The sequence below is a fragment of the Phyllostomus hastatus genome, unplaced genomic scaffold (genome assembly GCF_019186645.2).
Source record: "Phyllostomus hastatus isolate PE091 unplaced genomic scaffold, TTU_PhHast_1.1 phas_contig_196, whole genome shotgun sequence".
NCBI classification, from domain to species: Eukaryota; Metazoa; Chordata; class Mammalia; order Chiroptera; family Phyllostomidae; genus Phyllostomus; species Phyllostomus hastatus.
In genome coordinates this window covers 5,979,322-6,005,489 of record NW_025333709.1, presented here as the reverse complement: position 1 = coordinate 6,005,489, position 26,168 = coordinate 5,979,322, and the positions used below count along the sequence as shown (strand labels likewise).

At 36.6% G+C, this 26,168-nt stretch overlaps 1 protein-coding gene across 3 annotated transcripts in view; it reads left to right on the top strand.

Moving 5' to 3' along the window:
- The window catches only part of RAB28 (RAB28, member RAS oncogene family), an 82,323-nt gene that overhangs the window by 5,252 nt on the left and 50,903 nt on the right, over positions 1 to 26,168 (top strand). For all 3 annotated transcript variants that reach the window (XM_045834669.1, XM_045834670.1, XM_045834671.1), the window contains exons 3-4: positions 5,065 to 5,153; positions 15,751 to 15,880. In XM_045834669.1, coding sequence (XP_045690625.1) covers positions 5,065 to 5,153; positions 15,751 to 15,880 — 219 coding nt within the window. The remainder of the gene's footprint in view (positions 1 to 5,064; positions 5,154 to 15,750; positions 15,881 to 26,168) is intronic.

Below are 26,168 nucleotides of genomic sequence, written 5' to 3'. Positions count from 1 at the left end.
CAATAAGAGACATAGGCAGAAACATGAAGAATAAATTTTGGGGTTGCTTCTATGTGAAAATATATGTAATCAGTAAATTTATCTTAGGGAGGTTAACTTTCATCAGCATGTACCATGAAGACATTGTCCATGTATGGGAATGAAGTTTATATATGAATACTCGTCCACTCTCCTACTGATTTTTGACTGCTACAGATTTTTTGAAGGATAAACAATAGTTGCTTATAAAATTCTAAAATGTTATAAAGAAAGCAAATGCTATGCAATTATCAACAGATATTGTATAAACTAAACAGAAAAGACTGGAAAGGATTATTTTTTTAAAATATTATTTTGATTAGTCTCTGCTTCAGTTTTTTTGTTTGAAAGTTGGACCAGAAGTATAATGTAGCTATGGAACTTCTGTGCTCTAATATGTGAATGCTGTTTTATGCAAGGCAGCATGAAATTGCTGGCATTTAATAGACCACTAAAATTTAGGGTCCCTAGGCACTCATAAAAATACAGTTTGAGCATTCAAGATGTTTCAGTTCACCATGCAAAGAAACTATTTAGATGCCAGTTGCAGCACATTTTGTGGGAAATACAGGGAAATAATAACAAAAAAAGAGTGGTTTCTGTTTCAAGTTAGTTTCTGAACAATTGGGGCTTTAAAATGCTCTGTCCATTCACTGTGATGGTTAAATTATATGTTTAAAGAATTTTATTAAAAGCAGTTTATCTTAATTGACCTTATAAACCAGCACATCCCTCTCCTCTCTGAGGAAATCCACTGGAATAAAAACGGTTGCAAGTGTAGTGTCAGAATCATGTGCTGGAATATGAGTGATAGTGTAAAGGGTTTAATAAAATCCAACATTATTCTAATATTATAATCTCTCAGACACCCCATCTCTCTGATGGCTCTCTATGAAAGTCTTAGAGCAGCTCATGAAAACTCTTGGTAACAAAAGGTATTCTGCATATATTACTGGTAATATACTCTTGTATTTTGTGATGGTCTGTATTTAGTTAGCTACCAATGGAAAATAAGACACAGTATGAGAAAAGAATTGTAATTTTCCATCATGGATTATTTTAAGCAACAGGTTTAAATGAGAAACAGATGCATATTTAGTTTCATTTGTATTTTATTTTAATATATTCAAAACTGAAAATTTCATTTCATTTTATTATTCTCACTCTTATGGATAGGTTACTACCAAATTCATATTTGCAGCAGTCACCAGCAGAATACACGCACAAATCACATAATACACATGCTAAAAACTTTTTTTACAGCAGTTTTTTCAGAAATGCCAGTTATACACAGAAAACTTCAGTATGTATTTAGTTATTGACTGTTTCTATTGATGCTAACAAAAGCACCATCTTTCTATATTATTAATATTGTTTAATTTTTCTGATTTTTTAGTTCAAAGACTTAAAGGAGCAAGCATCTACTCAAACACATTCTAAGACTTGTTTTGGACATTTTATATATTTGATATATGTGATGATTTCTGATCTGTTGCACAGTACTACCAGTTTTTAAATTTTGATTACTTTGCAAAGAATATTTGGTATTTTTGAAATTCAGAATTATAGTATAATTTTTAGAGCTATAAAGTAATTATGTTAAAAAATAACACTAGGAAATGTATAGTCAATGAATATATATTTTAATTTTCCTTATTAAGTTTTATTTTTATGGGCAGAGTTCCAGAAAAAAAGTTTCCTTTTTTTGAAAAGGCAGTTGGTTTTATGCTACTTAATGGACTCAAAATTCTGGTAGAAATTTGAGTAGGAAAAAATGGTTTTAATGTATCTTGATTTTATATAATTAATAGATACATTAAGAAATAAAAGTGAATAATTTACAAAGTACATAGTACATCCTTAATATACTTTAACCTTAATTTTAATACATTGTAAGTGTTAAATGTAAGATGATCAATATTTGTATCATTTACTTAAATATTGCAGGTAGCATTATTGCAGTTACAGTAAAGCAGCACAGTAGTCAAATCTAATATTTGTTAGTGTTCTAGTAACTCTTATGTCCATTCGGATTGTTAGCAGTGTAATACCTCCTGTCTATCTAGTCACATTTTCTTCACGCACATTTTCAAGGTCATTACTTTGCAAATACTCATCTATTTTAGTATATTTCATGATCTGGTATGCTGTATAGTCTGGATGCAACCACTGTGCAGATTTTACTGCTTAAAATAGTGTATCTGTTAGTCAGAGATTCTGCTGATAGAGCTTCTTAAGAGCCTTAGTCAAAATACTTTCAGGAAGCTTGTGGGTACAGTCCAGTAAACAGCGTTCTACTGTGAAAAGGATTTCTAAGTCTTTAGTACAAGAAGTGGGCAGACTTGTGTTTTTAGTTCCATCTTGACTATGCAGCACTTTAAGTAAGGTTAACCAAGGCACCAAGTGTACTTTTACAAGGTCACTGTTGAATCCTCTTTGTGGCTTTGATTCATACCAAAAGCAACTTACCTGTATTTTGTCACCTCATTTATTTTATTTTATATTTTTCTTTAGTTACATGTTGTTTCTCACAGAGAAGCAGGGATTTTGTAGCATTTTGCATTTGGGATTAGATTGATGAAAGTTATAACTTTTTTTTAGTTAGAAAATTCTTGATTTTTAAAAAATTTTGCAATATTGGTTATTTAAATACTTTGATACAACTTTATAGTTATGCCATTTTTAAAATATACTGGGACACTTTACGCCTGCAGAAACTGAAATGAATGTTGATTTGAATTCCATCTTTATGTAATTTTATTTATTTTTATCTGTTAATAAGACTCAAATTCAAATATGGAAATTAAAAATATATTTCTAGATACATGAAATACCTATACAGTTAATATTTATTGAGGTTATAATGATAGTAAAAGTGTTTTTTTCTTTTGGCTAACATCATATATTAATAGGTTATCAGTAATGCATAGCTGGTTTTATTTCCGCGGCACTAGAATATGTATGTCAAGTAAACAAGCCAACCATAACGAACCGTGTTTATGTGGAAAGATATGGATTTAAAAATACCCTCAACATGTAAATACAAACCACTTAGATAGAAACAATTGAATAAATGATTTAGAGTCTTCAGCTGATTGTTGTCAGAATTTGAAAACGTAGTGAAAATCACGTTCCTAAAGTTGTAGCTGAAGTAGTCACAACACTTAATTCAGATGGGGTCTGAATATCAGAACTTAAAGGAAAAAAGTTTCACATTTCCCGACTGGAAGTTAAGTGATAGAGTTTATTGTCCTTGAAAAAAAATGGGAGTAGGTGCCTTTTATTAAGTTGCCTAAAATCTTACTCTAAAAAAGTTAATATTGTTGAACACTGTTTTTTTGAAGTAAACACATGATTATAAAGAGTTTTGCAAATAAAATGAATAGAACACCGCATGTTTATCTCAGGGCTTCTGAAAGTATTTGATGTAATTCTAGTGATGGCTAGCCCTATGTCACCTGCTTAATTTGAGACAGCATTATAGGGGGATGATTTCAGCTTTGAATCTTGAAAAATTTAGATTTTTTAAGGAATTAGGTTTATACAAGTTATTGGACAAGTCTTAGTCTGTGACATTTTAGTTTTCGTGTGCGTAGAGCTGTAAGAACATGTCTGGCATGCCTCTGTGAGCGTTGAACGTGTGTGTGTGGGGGGAGGGGAGGGGCGTCAGGACGGGTGGTAGACTTCAGAGCCCTTATCAATGCTGGTGGGAGTGCCTGGAGTAAGTCCTCTGCCTGTTGGCAGATGGGGCTGACCTCCGTCCCTGTTCAAGATGGGAAGGTTGTGATGCGTACCCAACAACCCCTAGAGTTAAGGGCGAAACTTGGCTACTTATCCCAGTGTTGTACTTTCTTGTTAGTCTCGAAGTGGAATGGTGTGACTAACAGTCTCTGATTTTAGTGTTTTACATTGGTATAAAAATTCATATCTATATAACCCTTTTTTTGGGTTTTGAAGTGAGACCATTTTTTTAGTTTCTAAGTTTTTATTTTGAATTTTCCTAATTTGCAAGTCATGCAGAAAGATACAGTTTTTGGTGGGGGAGCTCATTTTGAAGGTGCTGAGACTTTGTATCCCTGTGGAGAAAACTGCATAATTTTATCAGGAGGAATAATTTGAAATGTTAAACTAAAAAGTATATTGAGCGTGGTCTTTTTTTAGTCATTAATTGTTTGACATAGAGTAGCTCATCTCATAAATTTTTGTATCAATCAAATATTTTACAAAATGAACAAAGTAATTTTAAAGATTGCTTTGTACTTTAGAATGCTTTTACAATGCTTGCATATGGAAAAAGACTTCACACACTTTTTTATGAAATCACGGAAGCACGTATTATAATTTGTTTCAGTGGAAATGCTTTGAACAGGTATAAGTGCATCAGAATAGTTAGTAATACAGGGAGGGTGTATCCTACCTCACTTCTGATGAGGGAATCAAAAGTGTTTATATTTTATGTTAAATAAGAAAATATGTATTTTTATTATGTATATTATTACATATAATAGCTGATATTCAGATTTTAAAAATCCATTCATTTAAGTTTTATTAAGGGCCATTTTTGTTGTCTGTTATCATTCTGAGGGTTTTAGAACCTTGAGAGTATGGAATTTAACATCAAAATTCATTATGTGTAACAGGGTAGGTTAGTATATAAAGTTCAGTTTTTATTTTTAAAGTATATTTCTTACTCCAGGTACAAGTGCTTTATTGTTCCAGTCTCTGTTTAAGATTTTTTTTAAGGCTTCAGAAATTTATGAATTAAAGCTTTCTTTATTTTCTTTTGTTTTGAAGGTGATTATAAATGTGGTTCTATGGAAATGGGATAAAAGTATAAACCTAAATTTCCACTATGATTTCTTCTGATAACAATACTTCATAGTTCCAGATATCTGACTGTATGGGTCTGCAGACTAAAAGGCAAATTACCGTAGGTTCAGAGGTTCCTGTTGTGATTTAGTGTTCTGTGAAACTGTATTTAGTTGTTACATTGTTACTTAACTTTTTTTGTATTCTTAATTTTACATATACTTTTTTATGTTCTAGGGAACTTGAATGTTACTCTTCAAGTTTGGGATATAGGAGGGCAGACAATAGGAGGCAAAATGTTGGATAACTATATCTATGGAGCACAGGTATGACATGAATTCTGTGATTATTCTGATACTGGAAATACTTCCCTCACAAACACACACACAGTTGGGTGCACACACACGGTCTGACGTGGTTTCTACCTGATAAGTACCGAGACCCCGTTTGTATTTGTGCTGATCCTTGGATTTCATCTTCCCCAAATTATGTTTGGGATAGTTTGGGTCAGGGAACCCGTGTGACTCTAATGTTCATATGTTACTTGTAGTGCAAGGTCGTATTGTCAGCAGTTGAGGAAATGGAGTGATAAGTGATATTTTCATATTAGCTGACTTCATAATGATACTTTCAAAATGTGTGAGCTGAATGAATGAATAATATAGAAAGGGAAAATTTAATTTCATTTTAAGTCGTGAGGACAAAAAGCATATTTATGTGTTTATATTTTTGTATTATGAACTAGTCTAAATATAGTTATCAAAATTTAATAGAAATATCAATATATTATATCAGAAAACTATTACTAATTATATGTAGGAAGCACATACAATATTTTAGCATGATAATAACAATGTCTTTTACAAGGAGATGTATATATTATATAACAAAAAGCATTTGGCAAAATGAGCTTATATAGACATAACTTACGTTTTTAAATTACTGTACAGATAGGAAATGAGCATGGTAGTAGTATACTTTAAAAAGTTAATTATGGACATGCTATTAGTTTATGCTTTTTATTCCATTTTTTATTAGTATGTATTTTTCACATCACCATGAGGCATGGGGGAGTTTGAGGTTTTCAGTGGGAGAATCATAACTTGGTTATGTGGAACTGTGTTACTCATTAAGAAATGAATCTAGAAGACGAAGACAGATAATGATAAGCACTTTTCTTTATGAAGTTTGATGATTGTTAAATACCATTGCTTTAATTTTTGATGGAAAATAGAATCTGAATTATTTTATAACAGATATGAGGCTTCATAGGGTGCAGAATCATCTATAATGGTCTAAGAGTTTTGTTTTTTATATTATTGATATATAGATTGTGCTCTTGGAACTCTTTCTTCTTTGCCTTTTCTACCACATTGTTCTTTGTCTCCTAAAAAGTCTTTCTGCTCATTTAACATTTCTACTTGTGACCATATAACTTGATACTTTGTATGTGTTCATTTTTCTTTTAAAAGGTATATCTCACATTTTAGTTTCTGGCTTTATTGTTGTTTAATTTTTTTTGTTTTAAACTGATTATGATTAAAGTAGATATTAAGCTAAAGAAAAATTGCTGGACAAAAACTGTGGGAATCAATTGTCTTTGTTTCACTCACATACTTGGTAAAATGGGATTGAAAATAACAATCTTTCTTTATTCCATTAAAATATATTTTCAAGGACACAGATTTTTTAAAAAATGAAAATTAGTCAAGTTTCCTATGATATTTGAATCTGAGTGTCAAATAGAATTTTTTTATGGTTTATAGGTGTAGCTAGAATTAGTGGAGAACAGGAAGATGTTATACATCTTGGGGTAAATAATATAAAATTCATTTCATAAATCCACTTACAATTTAGGGGAATATAACACTCATGTATTGGATTCTTTCAATTTTATCATATGTCAAATCATTTAAAAATTTATTATTTGATATATTGAGATTATTTAGTTTGTTAATATTATAAAATTATGGTCTTATACAAAAATTAATATTGATATGAAATATACATAATAGAAAATAAACATTAAAAAAGTACATATAACCAGAGGTATTTAGTACATTGACAGTGTTGTATGACTGTTCCCTCAAATCATTTTGTACATGCATGTTTTATTCTATTACATATCTGCTTGTAATCAGTAGGCATTAGTGGGCAAATTTGTAGAAATTTCAGAAATTTCCATCTTTTCTGAGAGTACTTGAGTATAGTAAAATTTCTCTGTTTACTTCTGTACCTCATATTTTGGGAGGAAGTGAATGTTATGTTCTCTTTTAGAACTTGTCAACATAAAATTTCTCTTTTAAAGGTACATGTCTCTTTTCTCTTTGATGGTGTCTTATATTATTTATATTTTACAATTGCTGTGAATGTTATAAGCATACAGCATGTTTTATTAAACAACAATATACTGTAGTATTTCTGAGAAGTTCATGAACATTTTCATGAAATTGTTTCAGGAAACTTTTAAATCTGATGTGATAAAATGACTTGTCAGAAATTAATGAAAATATAATAAATTTTCTCTGCTTTCCAGGGATTCTAAATTAAATTCTATACAAAATACATAAAGTACATTTACCAGTAGTTTCTTTTGTTAAAATATGTGTAAATTTTTTTTATTAAGGCCAGAGAAGCTCTGACTATAATTTACTACCATAAATTGGGGGAAATGTTACTTTTAAGAACAATGCTTTCACAAATATTCTAATACATTTTAGTATATTTAATAACTTTATATTATCATATAATTGTTCTTTAAGTGGATCAGTGCTGTTTCTAGAGTTGTTGAAGGTGCTGTATATAGCCTATCTCATGAATTCCTTGGATTTTAGTGCATGTGCCACAGAATAGCACTCTTACATAAATAATATTTTGATAAGCTGTTTTGAGGATATCAGTCTTAGGATTTTGTTTTAGTTTTTGTAGCTTATATGTTGCATATAGCAAGAATAACCTTAAAGCCATCTGGGCTATTAAGCTAGTGAATCTTTTTTAAAAGAATCTTTTCTTAACATCCATGAAGAGGCTTATTTGTAGTCTGGGAATTAATTTAACTGATTATTTTACCCTCTTCGCTCCCCCTCCCCCCAGTAGCATTAAGCTGTAGTAATAGTCTATTCATTAGTGTGGGTTGAAACAAAATTGAATTGATACCTAAGAAAGAATTGATGAGTTATTTTTTATAAGAACTAGTTCTAAGAATTGAACTATATCCCAGTTGAATTCCCAGATTTTGAATTCCCTTAAAATTTTGTAGGAGTCTTCAGAAAGATGTTACAGGCTATTTTTCATAGTGGTTACGAGCAAACACACAGTATGTAGTGTTTAGTGCCCTGTAACCTGTGGCTAACAGAGGCTAATAACAAACCTCAGAGAAGGACTGCATGTTTCATTTTTGTAGCTCTTTCCATCCTGGAATCTAAGTGGTTTGCAAACACTGCCCTACTCAGCGTAAACTCAATGAAGTATAGTCATTTGTGAGGTAGAACATAACTACTGTTGTGCGCCAGTGCCCCGCACACGCGAGACGGCCTGTTAACCGCCAACAAAAGGATTTGGTGTCCCCGTGACAACTGGGCTGAGATCACATCTGAAAACTGGACTCCCTGAGACCCTCTGCTGTCTCTTCCTGTGAATTTCTTAGTTGGATATTTGCCAACTTAGAACTAATTATATTTACAGACCTCTCTTGCTTTACTATTTCTTCTTATAGATTGTACTTACTCAGCAAAGTATACGATGTTATGATGATTGTATAATCTATATGGTTTACTTCTTTATGTAATTAAAAACTAGATTACTTATCATACAGATTGGGAGAAAAATTACCTGCATTTTGAGAATAGAGAACTTTCATTTTTTGGAAGGTTAAATTGTGTGTGTACTTTGCCTTATTGAATTTTGGAAGTAAATCTGTGACATACCCTCCAAGACTGTTGTGTTGCCACCAGGGTTTGTTTCCTCAAGACTGCTACCAGTTATTCCTTTGAAAACCTAACCCTAACCCTTCCCCCCTTCCCTCCATTCCCCTCCCCCCACCTCCCTCTGGTTACTGTCAGATCATTCTTAATTTCAATGTCTCTGGCTGTATTTTGCTTGATCATTTGTTTTGGTGATTAGGTTCCTGTTAAAGGTGAGATCTGGTATTTGTCTTTCACCGCCTGGCTTATTTCACTCAGCACAATGCTCTCCAGATCCATCCATGCTGTCACAAAGGGTAGGAGCTCCTTCTTTCTGCTGCATAGTATTCCATTGTGTAAATGTACCACAGTTTTTTGATCCACTCATTTTCTGGTGGGCACTTAGGTTGCTTCCAGCACTTGGCTACTGTAAATTGTGCTGCTATGAACATTGGGGTGCATAGGTTCTTTTGGACTGGTGTTTCAGGGTTCTTAGGATATAACCCTGGAAGTGAAATTGCCAGGTCAAAAGGTAATTCCATTTTTAGTTTTCTGAGGAAATTTCATACTGTTTTCCACAGTGGCTGCACCAGTCTGCAGTCCCACCACCAGTGCGCTGGGGTTCCCTTTTCTCCACAACCTCTCCAACACTTGTTTGTTGATTTGTTTATGATGGCCATTCCGACCAGTGTGAAGTGGTATCTCATTGTGGTTTTAATTTGCATCTCTGATGGGTAGTGATGCTGAGCATCTTTTCATATGTCTCTGGGCCCTCTGTGTGTTCTGCTTGGAGAAGTGTCTGTTCAAGTCCTTTGCCCATTTTTTAAGAGTTTGTTGTCTTCCTGAAATGGAGTCAGGTGAGGTCTTTGTATATTTTGGAGATCAGACCCTTGTCTGAGGTATCATTGGAAAATATGTTTTCCCATATAGTTGGTTCTCTTTTCATTTTAATGCTGTTTTCTTTAGCCATGCAGAAGCTTTTTAATTTGATGAGGTCCCATTTGTTTATTCCTTTATGTCCCTTGCTTTAGGAGACATAATGGTGAAAATTGGACTCATGGTATTTTAAAGTATGTTGTTTTAATATCCAAATAGTGTGAGTTTTTCCAACTGTCTTTCTATTGCTGATTTTTAATTTAATTTCACTGTAGTCTACTAACATGCTTTGTATGATTTCTACTCTTATAAATTTGTTAAGGTATGTTTCATGACCCAGAATGTAGTCCACCTAGGTGAATGTCTCATATGAACTTGAGAAGAGTGTAAATTCTAACGCTGTTGGACAGACTGTTCTATAATTGTCAGTTAAATGAAGCTGATTTTTGTCATTATAATTTGGTTTAGTTTACTGATTCTCTCCTTGATGTATCAATTAATGAAATAGGAGTGTTGAAGTTTCCAATTATATTACTGGATCTGTAGGTTTGGAATTCTTTATACTTCTGTCAGTTTTGGTGTCGTATATTTTGGTACTCTCTTGTTAGTTGTATGTACATGAAGGATTGTTATGTCTTCTTGGAGAATTGACCCCTTTATCATTATGCTAATCTTTATGCTCTGAACAGTTTTCCTTATTCCAAAGTCCACTCTGTCTGGAATTAATATAGGGACTCTAGCTTTCTTTTTACTAGTGTCTGTATCTCCTTACTTTTAAATTGTGTCTTTATATTTAAAGTGAGTTTCCTGTGGGCAACATATAGCTGAGTCTTGGTTTTTATACACTCTGACAGTCTCTGTTTTTTAATTGGTGTATTTAGATCATTCACATTTAAAGTGATTACTGATATAGTTAGGTTAATATCTTTTATGTTGAATTTGTATTCCTTGTTCTTGTTCTTTGTTTTTCTCTTTCCATCTCTTTTGGTTTTACTTTTATCTTTTTACTTTTATTTCCTCTCAGCCTATTAATTACACTTAAAATATTTTTCTTTTTCCTTTTTTTAGCAATTTCTCTAGAGTTTGCAATATGTATTTTTTTTACAGATTTTATTTATTTAATTTTAGAGATAGGGGAAGGGAGGGAGAAAGAGAGGGAGAGAAACATCAGTTGGCTGCCTCTCACACACCTCCTTGTAATGTCCAAGGGTCATTCATGTAAGTTCTTTGGCTACTCCATTTCCTATATTGTACTTCACATCCCCCTGGCTATTCTGTAACTACCTATTTGTACTTCTTAACCCCTTTACCTCTTCACCCATTCCCCCACAGCCCCCTCCCATCTGGCAGTCATCAAAATGCTCCCTGTATCCATGATTCTGTCTGTTCTTGTTTGCTTAGCTTTGTTTTTAGATTCAATTGTTGATAGATATATATTTATTGACATTTTATTGTTCATAGTTTTGATTTGTTTCTTCTTGAATAAATCCCTTTAACATTTCATATAGTAATGGTTTGATGATATTGAACTCCTTTAGTTTTTTCTTGTCTGGGAGGCTCTTTATCTGCCCTTCAGTTCTAAATGATAGCTTTGCTCAGGAGAGCAATCTTGGCTGTAGGTCCCTGCTTTTCATGACTTTGAATATTTCTTGTCAATCCCTTCAAACCTGCAAAGTTTCTTTGAGAAATCAGCTGACAGTCTTATGGGAACTCCCCTGTAGGTAACTAACTGCTTTTCTTTTGCTGCTTTTAAGATTCTCTCTTTGTCTTTAACCTTTGGCATTTTAATTATGATGTGTCTTAGAGGGCCTCTTTGCATCATTTGTTTGGGACTCTCTGTGCTTCCTGGACTTGCATGTCTATTTCCTTCACCAAATTAGGGAAGTTTTCTTTCATTATTTTTTCAAATAGATTTCCAGTTTCTTGCTCTTTCTCTTCGCCTTCTGGCACCCCATGATGTGAATGTTGAAATGCTTGAGGTTGTCCCAGAAGCTGCTTACACTATCCTCTTTTTTGCATTCTTTTTTCTTCTTTTCTTGTTGTTCTGATTGGTTGTGATTTGCTTCCTTAAGTTCCAAATCATTGATTTGAATATTGGCTTCATCCACTCTACTGTTGTTTCCTTCTAAATTGTTCTTTATTTCAATTAGTGTATCATTTATTTCTGACTGGATTTTTTTTATGCTGTTGAGGTCCTCACTAAGTTTCTTGAGCATCCTTATAACCAGTGCTTTAAACTCTGCATCTGATAGATTGCTTATGTCCATTTCTTTTAGTTCTTTTTCTAAAGTTTTGGTCTGTTTTTTCTTCTGGGCCATGTTTCTTTGTCTCCTCATTTGCCAGCTTCCCTGTGTTTGTTTCTATGTATTAGGTAGAGCTGCTGTAACTCCGTGTCTTTGTAGTGTGGCCTGTAGGGTCCAGTGGCACAGCCTCTCCTGTCAGTCAAGCTGGGTACTTGAAGTGTGCCCTTCATGTGGGCGGAGTACACCCTCCTCTTGTAGATGAACACTGATTGCTGTTGGTGGATCAGTGGGAGGGATTTTCCAGGCCAGTCAGCTCTAAGGGCTAGCTATGAACACTGACAACCAACCTCCATCCTCCGTAGAGGATCAGCTGTGTAGGGGCAGGGTGGTGGTGTTCCGATGTACTCTGTAGCTGTCCACTGGATGCACAGGCTCATGGGTTCCCTGGGTGGTGCAGGCCAAGATCATCCTCCACCTGTGTTTTGCCTGGGGCCACCCTGCCTGAGCTATAAAGCAGTTTGAGATGCCTACTACTTACACTGGGCTTGGACTTTTTCAGGCTAAGCTGATCTGAATCTTGGCTGGCTACTGCTGGTGCTGGGCCAGGGGCCACTTAGCAAGAAATACAGAGACTGGGGCTCACTGAGGCCAGCTGTTGCTTGTTTGAGAGGATTTAGGAAGTTGTGAAACAGGGGACAAGACCAGGTATTCACATGGAAATGCCACTTTTAACAGCTTGGGTGGACCTATAATTTGGGGGGGGACGGAGCCTTGGGATTCCAAGGTAGGACAAAAAACGTGAGCCAGGTTGAAGGAGTCTCAGATGTGGCACCCATCTGCCGGCTCGTGGGTCTGTACGGGGGGGGGGGTTCGGGAAAAAGGCAATGGCCTCTGCACACCCTTCTGTCTGGGAGAAAGCTGCTCTTGCCTTGATGCCGGATGCTCCAGTTTCTCCCTGCGTGCCACTGCTGCCTTTCAATCTTCCACCCCCGGCCGGCGCCCAGAGGGAATGTGTCTGAGTGAGTCTGTGTGTGGGTCCTTGAAGAGGAACTGTGTGGGACTCCAGAAGTTTCTTCCAGTGAGTCAATCCTTGCTGGTTTTTGCAGCTAGGAGTTATGGGGACTTCTCTTCCTGGCACTGGAATCCTGGGCTGGGGGGCCTGGTGTGGTGTTGGGACTCCTTGGTCTTGAGATACTGTTCCCAAATTTTTATCTACCATACGTGGATGTGTGACCAGCTCATTCTGTGTCTCCACCCCTCCTACCAGTCTGGATGGGTGTGGTTTCTTTAATTTCATGGTTGTCAGACTTCCATTCAACTTGATTTCTGATGGTTGAGTGATGGTGGTTCTGTTCTTTATTTGTAATTTAGATGTGATTGGAGGCAAGCCATGTTTACCTATGCCACCATCTTGACTGGAGTTCAAATAATTCTGTATCGGGAATTATTTCAGTGCATTTGGGAAGACAGAAATGGATGTCTAAGAGGCACCAATGTGTGGCTGCCTCTCACGTGCCTCCAGCTGGGGATCTAGCCCACAACCTAGGCATGTGCCCTGACTGGGAATTGAACCGGAGACCCTTTGGTTCACAGGCCCGAGCTCAATCCACTGAGCCACATCAGCCAGGGCCAATGATCAGTTTAGAGGCAAACAATCCAAGACTCAGAGAAACTAAGTGATTTGGGGGCTGGCGTAGTCAATAAAAAAGCATGGGACAAAGGAAAAGGGAGACAAAGACACGCAAAGATTCTGGAGTCAGCTGCCTGGGTATGAAACCAGATGTTCAATTTTGGGCAACTCAGATAGCTTGAAATGGCCACAAGGCAGTGTTTACACTGCAGAACCTCTTTACTTCAATTTCCTGTTTATTGGATAATTGCATAAGTGATGATGTGCAGAAGAAAAGACAGCATGGGACTGGAAGATCATAGCAGTAGTAGCTAGAGCCAGCCTGGGAGCTTTGTTGTTAAGTGCAGGAGTTTTTGTGAGTCAGTTGTTGAATACATTTATGATTAAAAATGATATATAAACTCATAAATTATATTAAAATGTGCTCAAAATGATACCTTATTAATTATTTGCTATGTATTTTTTGTTACCTATGCTGTGGTGATTATTTACTTTTATTTTTTTATATTCTATTTATTTATTTATTTATTTTAGAGAAGGGGGAAGGGAAGGAGAAAGAAAGGGAGAGAAACATCAACGTGTGGTTTGCCCCTTGCACATCCCCAATTGGGGAACTGGCCGGCAACCCAGGCATGTGCCCTGACTGGGAATCAAACCAGTGACCCTTTGGTTCACAGTCCTGTGCTCAGTGTACTGAGCTACCCCAGCCAGGGCTGATTATTTACTTGTAGTGTATCTGTGTGGTGGAGATGCTGTATAGTGGTGTCCTAACCAGCTCTGTGTTAAGTGAAGTGACTTTGGTAGCTTGAAATGGCCACAAGGCAGTGTTTACACTGTAGAAGCTGGCCAATGCTGCAAATGTCACTCTTCCCACCCCTACCCCTGCCATCCCCCGAACCAGTTGATTAATATTTACCAGGATATCTCTGTTCATGACTTCTGTGTTGTATATTTGTCTGTTTATGTGTTTGGCTTTGCTTTGAGACTGAGCTCTTTGGGATTTATATAAGTTTGGAATTTATATCCCTAGCACCCAGCACAGTCTAGGCATAAAGTTTGTGGAATGAATGAGCGAACTTTATGTTCATTCAGTCTTTGATTCAAACTCTGGCTCAATTACTTAACTGGCTGTGTGACCTTGGTTATTTTAACCTCTGTTTATTAGTAAAATAAGGATTATAACACCAGCTTTGCATGCTTGTGAGGGTTAATGAAAAGACCTGGATATCTGTCTGGTACATGATAGGTGCAAAAATGTAGTCAATGTTTGTGATTATAACCTAAGGAGGAGACATAAATGCTATAGGATCCAGACATATATTGTATGCAGTGCTTTGCATTAAGTGTTTGACCACAAACTGGATGAGAATCAAGAATGTGGCACTGTTATTTTTGTGTGTGTACTTATTTCTCCTTCCCACACAAAATAATGGGATATATTAAAAGGAATATGATATATAAGAGGCAGGAAGCAGTCCCTCTGTTATATCTGGCTTTGTTCATGCTCTTAGTACAGTATCATGTCCAGTTTTAGATTGCTCATTTTAAAGAGGATGTCAGAAAACTGTACGGAGAGTGTCCTGGGAAGAACTAACAACTATGATTAAAGGGATAGAAAATAGGTCCTTGGAGGCAAGTTGAAGGAATTGAGTTTGTTTATTCTGGAAAGGAGACGATAAAGGAGTTTCTTGACTGTCTTCAAGTACATGAAGGGTTATTATAAGGAGGATATTTGCACGTTGTTCTCCAGATGCACAGAGGACCAAAAGAGGAAGTGGGCTCATTTCATTTAAAGAAAATTGTGTTAAAACACTGAAATGGACTATCAAGGGATGTCATGGAATGTCCATTTTTGAAAATATTTAAAAAGAGCAGCAGCAGATGGTTATGTATTGAAAGTTTTAAATGTTCGACCTCATGAAAGTAACAGACAGGATTGTAGACCTTACAACTTTTTCTTCCTCTGTGATGTGATTTTCTTAAATTTATTGTGACTTAACAAGCATATCCCAGATATCTTATTGGGAAACCATTTATAATTTGATAAAGTTATTATTTAGCTTGCATTGCTGGATTTGGGTTTATCCTGAATGAAAACACTCAGTGTTATCTGTTTGCTAGTAACTAAATTGAAGTTAGTTTGTATATAAAACAGTCTGCATTTGTGTTTTTATGCTATTCTGGGCATAGCTGAAGGATTACTTAAGAGTATTTAGTATTAATATTTTTTCAAGCAGTGCATTACAAATATCCTGTCATTCCTTTGTGACAGGGAATCCTCTTGGTGTACGATATTACGAATTATCAGAGCTTCGAGAATTTAGAAGACTGGTATACTGTGGTGAAGAGAGTGAGCGAGGAGTCAGAAACTCAGCCACTCATTGCTTTGGTGGGCAATAAAGGTAAGTTATTAATGCTTACTTATATTTAGTAAAGTTTATTTGCCTATTCTATTGTTTTTATTGAAAAAAGATGGATGTTTAGAAGCAAAAATAGATACAGTTTTCGTGTAGTAATCTAATTGCTTGAGGAGAAAATTCCTAAAGATAGGTCTTCTCAGTAACTGTTTTGGTGATTGCCCTATCATAACTGCTCTGCGCCTTTGGCCAGTTCCTGCTAAGGTAGGTCCTGTTCTGACAGGGTGTGTTTTGGCTCCCTGTGGTCGAAGGAAGCAGCGTGGACTATTAGGAACAGCAACACAGCTGCAGGTTTTATGGTACTGCACTGCAGCTTCAGCTCTGCCCCAGAGACTGGGGGAGACACATTTCATCAGTGACCCCCGTTCTAGGGAAGGACGCAGTGTCTGTGTCAGTCTGTGTGCATTGTTTCTTCCTCAGAAAGTTCCTTTTCTGCCTTTCTGAGGTTCTGGAATATAGATAATCTTTTCTTTTTTTTTTTTTGAAAGTGTGTCATAATGGGGGAAGTGTAATGCTGGTAAAAATGATGAATAAGTAATTTTTGAGATCTGTCTTTTAGGCAGTGATACACAGCATATACAAATTATAAGACTGAATGCAGTATAAGACTGTTATTTGGTTCATCATCTTGCAATGCAGTTACTTGGAAAAGAAGTACTTAATAAGGATTTTCAAATACAGAAAACATTATCATATGACGTATTCTTTTACTATTTGAGTCAGAAAAAGAGAAAATTAATTCAAATTGTACCATGGAGGACTTAGGTCAGGAATTGTGTCCCGACTACAAACGTTGTTAGATCAATACCCCAGTACACTGCAAAGAGAATGGTCTTCTCCAAAGGCCTTTAACAGTATAGTGCATTTTTTTTGTCTGTAATTGTTTAGGAAATAGTACTTCCTGAAGGACTAACCCAAGATTTCTTCATTATGTGGTTTTGCACACTTACATGTACATGTAATAAATCCAAGCCGTACTTTTAAACCATCACAAAGCAGGTGTGAACATCATTCCTCTGAAGAGTTAAAAATACAAGCTTTATATTGTTTTTAGAAAACACTATTACATATCACAAGGTGGATGGCTTGTGTAAAAAGCTTTTTTAAAGCTTTAATTTTGCTCGTCTATTTTATAAATAATTCTAATTGAGTGAGTCAGATGCTTTTCAGTTCATTGAAATCCCCCTGTACAAATCATGAATCTGATGAGCTTAGGTTCTATTTCTAACGGGAACTTTTCATTTCAGGAGATCATTTCTTGGTCATTATGCCACCAAAGCATTAGCTTATTTTATGGTTACATTTGTGCTTTATTTGAGGTTTCCCATCACCTTTTGGGAAATTACAGAGTAGGGAAGGGATGGAGGTTGGGGTTTGTTTTCATTTCTCTCAGGATGTAACCTAACCACCATCTGGAGCGACGGTGTAGTGGTGCATAGTTACGTGCATTATGTGTTCATGCTGTCCTGCGAGGCATCCGCCGTCGGTCACTGTCAGAGGCAGGAGATCAGAGACGATGGGCTGTGAGACTGTGCTGCTTATGCCACTTCCGTGTAAAAGAATTTACATACGTTACATGGATTTGTACAAAAAGTTCTCGTAGTGTTAGTTTGAGATTTCATAGCATAAAATCGAGAGTTTTTTTTTCCCTTTTGGCTTCGCTCTAACCTCTTTCTTGTATTTATAATGCTCTCTTTCAGAAGGTGATCATATAATAGTGTACGCAGTCACACAGAATGTTAAATATGTAAAATGAAGAGGTTATACGTGAACATTTCCCCAAATATTATTTACTGTATATTTGTCACTGGCTCAATTTCATCTGATCATATAATGAAAGAGATTACAATTTATATTTCTAAGTTGATATTACATTAATATGGTAGTATACATTCATTTTCTTTTTGGGGGGATAAATTTATGTTAAAAAGCAAAGACTTTACTTACTGGTTAAAGGCAAAGAAAAAGAAGCATAATGGAAAGACATCTGAAACTGGATTACTATACTAATTATCACTGCAATTCATCTTCTGCCTAATTGTGCATTTTAAAATTCATCATTGTGCCCTATTCTTTGCTTCTTTATGTGTAGCATGTGTCAAACAGAAATGGGTGTAGGCTGTGAATATACTGGCAGCTGTAGCTAGCTTTTAGCCAGAGTTTAGTAGAACAGAAAATTTCCACACAAAGTGCATATGTGTGCATGCACATCTGTGAATTTGTTCCATAGTAAGAGCTTATAATTGGTTGTAAAGTCATTTGCTTTTTTTTTTTGCTTTTTATTAAAATATAGTAAACTAAGAAATTTGGGCTGAGGATTGAGGATAGTCTTAGGTAAGGGTGAATCATGGGTTTATTTTTGTAAAAAACTCAGTTTCATTATATTTAAGTATAAAGAGTAACTAGAACAGGTTAATGAAGTAGCCAGCGGAGAAAGGGACTTGCTTTAATGACAAAGACAGAATTGGTCATTAGTAAATTACTTCAGCATATGATACTTAAAAGTGTGTTATGCTTAAAGCACATTTATTGAATTCATTTTATTTGATACTCTGTTCTGAGAAGCTGTAAGAGATTAGTTAGTGTTCTTTCTTTGTACTAAGATTTTGAACGAAATATTGAGTGTGACTTTGAACTTAGACAGGCTTTGTTCACAAGCCCAGTGTTTTCACTTTATGGCACTGCGGCATCAGACAAGCTACTTTATCCCTCTGAGCCTCCCTTTCCTCATTTGGAAACAAGGGTAACAGTGTCTGTTTGATAAAGTTGTTTTAAAAAAATTAAATGAGATATTACTTGAAAAGCACAGCATGTGTTCTGATCCAATGTAAGTGCTCAATAATAGTTATTATTATCTTAATCACAGTAGCTTTTCTAAAAAAATCCTCACCTGAGGATGTGTTTATTGATTTTACAGAGAGAGGGAGAGAGAGGGGGAAGGTCAGAGAGAGAGAAACATCCATCAGTTGCCTCCCGTAAGTGCCTGACTAGGGATTGAACCTACAACCTTTTGGTGTATGGGATGATGCTCCGACGAACTGAGCCACCTGGCCAGGGCAATCATAATAGCCCTTTAAAAGCACTGACTGTAGCCTTAATTTGAATGATCACAAATTATAAGTCAGTAGAGCTGAAATACAAGTTTTATCAAAGTGGCTTTGTTTTTGTTCCAGATTAATAATTCTCTGACTATGTGCTGGGTAGGGCAATTCATTCAGCAAACATTCTTGCGTGCCCGTTATGTGTGTTCACAGACAGCCATTGTGGATTTGCACAAAGGTTGAGCCAGAGTGTTTAAGGAGTGATTGCACTTGCTAACCTAGGTCTTAGTTTTGATCTTTTTCTCTACCATATTCAAGTTTTCTAAAACTTTGTCCTTTTTTGCTGTTTGGTTATTGAGATTAATAAATACAGTATATCTAAATCTTTGTAGAATACCTTACTTTTCCCTAGTGAGTAAAAATAAATTCCTGGTAGGTAAATTTCAAAATGAGAAAAGGGTAAGTCATTTACTTATTTCGTGCATTTTATGGGAAGTTCTGTTGAAGTTTGATGATGTCTACAGCCCCATGTAGGTAGAATGAGATGTCTGACAGGCTACAGATCCAGCCAAATAGGCACCAACAAACAATTACAGTATATCACCATCTAGGGTAACTTGTACAACTCAGGGAGCCAAAGCCACCAGGCCTAATAGTCGGTTTCCTGGCCTTAAAGACCTTGCTCATCCAGCATTGGGACACTCACTTGAGCAGAGCCTACACTGAAGAGCCTAGGGATTTTCATCTCATGTCCACTTTGGGGCTTAATACAGGTGGACCTTGGCCGTGGCCTAGAATAGCACCATCACCTCTCATGTGAACTACTGTGGTAGTCCCATTACTGTTCTTCCTGCTTCTAGCTTTGCTCTTACACTATCCAGTGCCCAAGTGGAAAATCATACCATATGACTGTTCGGCTTAAGCCCTCTAATGCTTTCCCATCACACTTAGAATGAAATCCGAACTCCTTATGTGAGCTAGTCAAGCACTAGGTGATCTCAAACCTCATCATCGTCTACTACTTGCTCCCTCGTCCTCTGTATGTGTAAGGCGCATTTGTCTTTTTTTCCATTCCTAAAACATCCCAAGTTAATTTGTACCTTAGGTTTTCTCTGCTTCAAAGGCTTTTCCTCCTGGTCTTTGTTTGGTTGGCTCTGTTTGGTCATTTGGATCTCATCTTGCATGTCCTCTCCTTGGAGTTGCCTTCCTCAACCACTCAGTCTAAAGGAGCCATCCAGTCCCTTTCTGTCAGGACCTTCTGTTTCTGTTATCTGCATATTCTCATTGCCGCCCGGTACTGTTTGCTGTTTGTTTCTTGTCTGTCTTTCCTCACTAAAATCTAAGCTCCATGAACGCTGAGGACCTTGTCACTTACAACAGCGCCTGAATGAATGAATACTGAATGAATGAATAAAAGCCTTTTCATGAAGACTGCTGAAATTAGAAGTGTTTATGGCCTGAGATGTGTTATTCAGGGAAAATGGTTTTCTTTTTTTTTTTTAAGATTTTATTTATTTATTTTTAGAGAGGGAAGGGAGGGAGAGAGAGAGAGAGAGAGAGATTGAGAAATTGAGAGAGAGAGAGAGAGAGAGAGAGAGAGAGAGAGAGAGAGAGAAACATCAATGTGCATTTGCTGGGGGTTATGGCCTGCAACCCAGGCATGTACCCTGGCTGGGAATTGAACCTGTGACACTTTGGTTTGCAGCCCGTGCTCAATCCACTGAGCTATGCCAGCCAGGGCATGAAAATGGTTTTCTTAATGAGGAAAAATACATATGTAGATACAGGTAATCTGTTAGATGGCCTTCAGGGCCAGGTGGCCTATTGGATTTCATCATGGTGAGTAACATCAGAGAGAGTTTCTTAGGAAATACATCACAGTTGAACTGTACTGGATCATGTTTGAGATAAAATGTCATATATTTTATGCCATGAATTTAGAGTAAGTGAATATAAGAGAATTAAGAATTTTTTGCTTTTCCCCCCTAACATGTAACTTTTAAATAATGGTAGAACTCTATACTTTTTACTTTTTAAAATATTTTTTATTTTTGTGTTTAATTTCAAAAATCATAATCTGTACTGAAGTACAATTTTAATTCCCCCCCCAGTGTTTCAGGAAAAGTTCAAATTGAAATGAAATTAACATTTAGGAGTATTAATTTTTTAAAGAGTAATTTAAAATTTAATCCATGTTTTATAATCACATGCCTTTTTTACTTGTCACTTTGTTATTTTCTGTCTTTAAGCTGTTATGTTTTCTCACTATCTGATCCATCAGCTAGTTTCTTCCATGACTAGCTAACATTCTCAGTTGGATAGATTGTAAACAGAAATTAACAGGGGTTGCATAGGAGCTGCCCTCTTCCTGATTTATAGGTTCTTAGTTAGTGGAGGGGTGGTGGTTATCCGTAACTTGTATTGGAGGTAGGAATTAACGCGCTCCAGGATAGAGTGGATGGATGAATGATTTCTACTCTTAAAGATATTAACCAGATCCTTTCCCAAATAAAGACTAATAACTCAGATTTTTAAACAATCTTCATGACAGATGAGGGTGTAGGGAAGAGTGCATCAACACTAATTAACAATGTTGAGTGTATATTCTTCTTAACAGTGATTGATTGTTCTTGGAGTACTGTCTCTGCCCAGGAAGTGATGTTTTACACTGCCAGGTTCAAAGGTTACATTTTAATGTACCCTGTAAGTTGTATTCTCTGAACTAGTGGAAATGTATTAGTAAAACAAGTAAATTTCAAGTTGGAAATTTCACTGATACTCTCAGTAAAATTATCACAAAGCTTTTAAAAGACTATTCTTTATTCTTTGTAATAGAGGAGTGTAAGAGGTGGTGATATGTGCATTTTGAAAAACTTCATGGGACTTTACATGAAAGGACTTGACTATATTGTGACTCTTTTGAGTCTTCAGAAGTTCTTGTTTTATGTGGAGAGTAGACATGCGAAGCTATAAAGTAGGTAACTACGTGGATTTCTATTTTGAAGGATTCATATTAACTTCTATAAAATTTATCATCTACAATATTATAACAGTGAATGAGTGGGTCATCAGTTTGCTTAAGAGAGTTTATAATTTATACGGCATAAACAAAACCTTTTGAGGATTTGAAAGGTTAATTTTGTTTATACATTCTAAGCCACAGGTGGCAAGCACAAGGCCCGCGGGCCGAATCCATCCCTCCACCTCGTTTTCTCTGGCCTGGCAACTTGTTTCTACCTGGTGGCAGCGCCGCTAGGGGCGAGGAGCTTGGCGGCAGCTCCTCGCCCCTAGTTAAGGAGTAGCTACATTTGTACAGTCCTCAAATTACATTAGGGTCTTTGAAGGCAACCGCGAGGCTGATGTGGCCCCTGGTGAAAATGAGTTTGACGCCCCTGCTCTAAATTAAACCATTCTGCCCCCCTTGTCTATCTGTTAAATACTTTGGTTCTTTTTACCTGGGAATAGTATCCCAAAGTATCATTTTCAAGTGTCTTTTTCAGGTGGACCTAATATATTGGTCTTAATTGCTTCATTTTTTTTTTTACATTTTCCTGTCTTTATATGTAAATTTGGCAAATAGAGCTATGATTATTTCTTACTGGAAGATGCTGATAGCATCTTATTCTCATATTAATAGCATCAGTATTCTGTGTACTGAGTGAGCGAATATTTTAATATATACACTCAAAGCTGTTTTCTTGCATGATACTTCACATTCCTACTGTACTGTCAGAGCATTTTGATAGTATTCCAAGTTTAGCTGAGTCGTTTTCTCAAGTTAAATGCATAAGCTTGCATTCAAACTGGTATTGTGACTGATAGTTATTGGGGAAGAAAATGTTAGATGATGCTTTTTCAAAATACTAATTAAAAATGATTTTTCACTTGACTGTTGTTGCAGTGGTGTTATTATGCAATTCCATAGTTACTTTTTGTAGAAAGTCTACTTCAGATCCTTTTGACAGTGTTACAGTTTACTTAGTGTGAGAAATATTAAGGTTTTTGTGGTTTTGTTTTGTTTTGGGGAATTGAATGTTTGGGTCATAATAACCTGTTCATATAATTTCTGTTCATCTTCTCATCATGTTAGAGAAAGTTTATTAAATGATAAAATGAGCATAATCCACCTTTTGTTTCTTTTATGATGAATCTCTGATTTTAAATTTTAGAAAAATTACTTTTTAAATGTTAAATTTATATTAAAATATTAAAAGAACAAAGCTATAAAAATATTTCTTGAAAAAGAGAGTTAAAATTTTTATGCCCTGGCTGGCGTAGCTCAGTGGATTGAGCGCGGGCTGTGAACCAAAGTGTCCCAGGTTCGATTCCCAGTCAGGGTACATGCCTGGGTTGCAGGACATGACCCCCAGCAACCCCACATTGATGTTTTTCTCTCTCTCTCTATCTCCCTCCCTTCCCTCTCTAAAAGTAGATAAATAAAATCTTAAAAAAAAGAGAGATTTAAAATTTTTATTAATATAACCTAAGCCCTTTCAAAAATTACATTTGCAGTGACTGTGGAACAAATCCAATATAGGTTAAATGAACGCTAGAGTGGGGATCAAAAAACTTCAGCTGTTGTTCTGGTGCCGTTATTTTATCTAACTACGTGACCTTGGGCAACTGGCTTAATCAGTTAGAGTAATCCTTGGGTATACATTGAAGGTACTTATTAGGTATGAAAAGTACCTCCATTCCTGAAATACAATGACTCAAACTAGGTTGAGTCGGTTTGCTTAATTGAGCATATTTATTGCCACATAATTTGAAGACAGTTTAATTTTAACTTTGTTAGTTTAAACCCTCTTATCTTTGCAGAGATGATTTCTAGGGCTTGTTTTATTATTCAGTTGTTAGATTATTAAAAGTCCCTTTCCATATGCATGGATAGGTGCATATATGTAACTACAACAGCAGTGATAATAAATCTAGCTAAGATTTATTGAATTTTTACTGTTTGCCTGGTACAACCTAGAAATACGGCCAACTTTGGAATGTTTTGGGGGGCCTCTAAAAATAGCATTTTAACTTAAAATTGTTCCTGTGCTTAGAATTTAATTTTTATTTTCTGTGACATTATTTTCTAAAATTTTATTTCATGTCTAGTTTTTGCAGTATAAATAAGTGGATTCAGTAGGTATTTTCTTTGTGTGCTATCTCATGCCTTTATCCATGCACTCATTTAACAAACAGCCCTTGAACACACACATGTCTAGGGTTAGAGACACAGAAATGGACAGACAGGCAGAAGTCCCTGGTCTCATCTTGCTGTGTTCCCAGTAGAGGAAGATAAGTGATAAGTAAATATGTAGAATATATACCACGTTAAATGGTGATAAGTGTTGTATAATACATAAAGCAGGGAAGGGAAACAAAGGAAGTCTTGGAGGAGAGCGTTAAGATTTTAAATATGGTAGTCAGGGAAAGTCTGAGGAGATGACACTTGAACAAAGACATAAACGGGGAGGGAGAGTGCCGCATGGTTATCTGTCAGAAGAGTCACCCGGTAGAGGGGAAAGGAGGCGACAAGGCCCTTGAGGTAGTATTTTGGGTTTTTTCCCCACCAGGACCTCCGAGGAGGCGCATGTGGGCGGCTGTGTGTAGCTCTGTGTCAGGAACAGAGAGTGAAAGAACAGCAGAGGTGAAATTAGATGCTGTATTAAGAGGGGTGGCCCAGCAAGATGACGGATGGATCAGGAACAGCTCTGCAGGCCCTTGTAAGGGCTCTGACTTTTACTCTGTATGACGCGGAAAGCCGCTGAGGACTTTGGTCACAGCGAAGTGGTTTAACTTGAAAGGGTCACTACAGTTCTTGCTTTGAGAATTGACCGTAGTAGGTAATCCAGGCAAGAAATACGGTGGCATGGAGCAGGGTGATAGCAGTCTAAAGGGTGAGAAGTGGTTGGCTGCTGGATGTATTTTGAAGGTAGGGGTGATGGATTTTTTTATTTATTTACTTTTAGAGAGGGGAAGAGAAGAAGAAACGGAGTGAAACATCAGTGTGTGAGAGATACATGATTGGTTGCGTCTTGCACACCCTCAGCTAGGGCCGTGGCCTGCAGCCCAGGCATGTGCCCTGACTGGGAATCGAATCATCAGCCTTTCCATCGACAGTCAAGCCACTGAGTCACTCCAGCCAGGGCTGGGATTTCTTATAGAATGGCTGTGGAGCAGAAGAGAGAAGATAAAGCCGAGATTTTTTGCTTAAGCTTCTTGAATGTTGAAGTTCAATTTACTGAGATGAGGAAGAATATGGGAGAACAACTTTCGGGTGAGGATTAAAAGTTTGATTTTCAGATGTTAGGTTTGAAGTACTTAAGCATCTACATGGAGATGTTCAGTAGGCAGTCGGGTATTTGAGTCTGGGGTGCAGGGGCTGGATGAAGTCTGGAGATCACAGTCCAGGAGTCAGCAGCCCGTTGATATTTAAATCCTTGAGGGTGAATGAACTTGAAATGGGAGTGAATATGAAAAGAGAAGAGGTCCAATGATCAATTCTTGAGGTATAGCCGAGCTTTACAGTGTGGGGAACTGACAAGAGATCCGCAGCAGAACTGAAGTGTGGTCAGTGCAGGTGGGAGGAAGTCATGAGAGGGAGTGTCCTGGGAGCCAGCGGTGTTTCAGGGAGGAGGGACTGCTCAGCAGGTGGGGACCGAGAATGGCGGTGAAAGGGTTGCTGGTGACCTTGTCAAGCAGGTCCTTGGAGTGGTGGGGTAAAAGGTGGTCAGAATGAGTTTAAGAGAGAGAGAAGGAAGTGGATTGTAGACGGCAAATAGAAGCAACACGTAGATGTAGTGCCACTGTGCAGGGGGTCTACGGGGTGGGGGGCAGCAGGCGGAGGGAATGTGGATCAGAACTCGGGGGTTTTTGAAGGCTGGGAAGTTTGACAGCACGTTTTATGTCCGTGGGAAGAAAGAGAGACTTGGGAGGGGTGCGTGTGTGCAAGCACCTGATAATATAAAATACTGTATTCTAGATACAGTTCTGAGTGAGCCGTCTCCATTCCTTCTTCTTCAGTCTGTTACATTGACTCTGATTAAGTAAAAAGGTAGAACGTGAGGGGTGTGTGGGAATTTCTCAACTCCTAAACGCTTTATAGAGGTTGAGGGAAGTCAACAAGTAAATAAGGACTAGGACATAGTATTGGATAGTTTTCTCACTTGATTTTAAAAATTATTAGCTGTTTTCTGTTTTTTACACAGTGTGATTCTCCTGAAAAAGCCTCCTGTTTA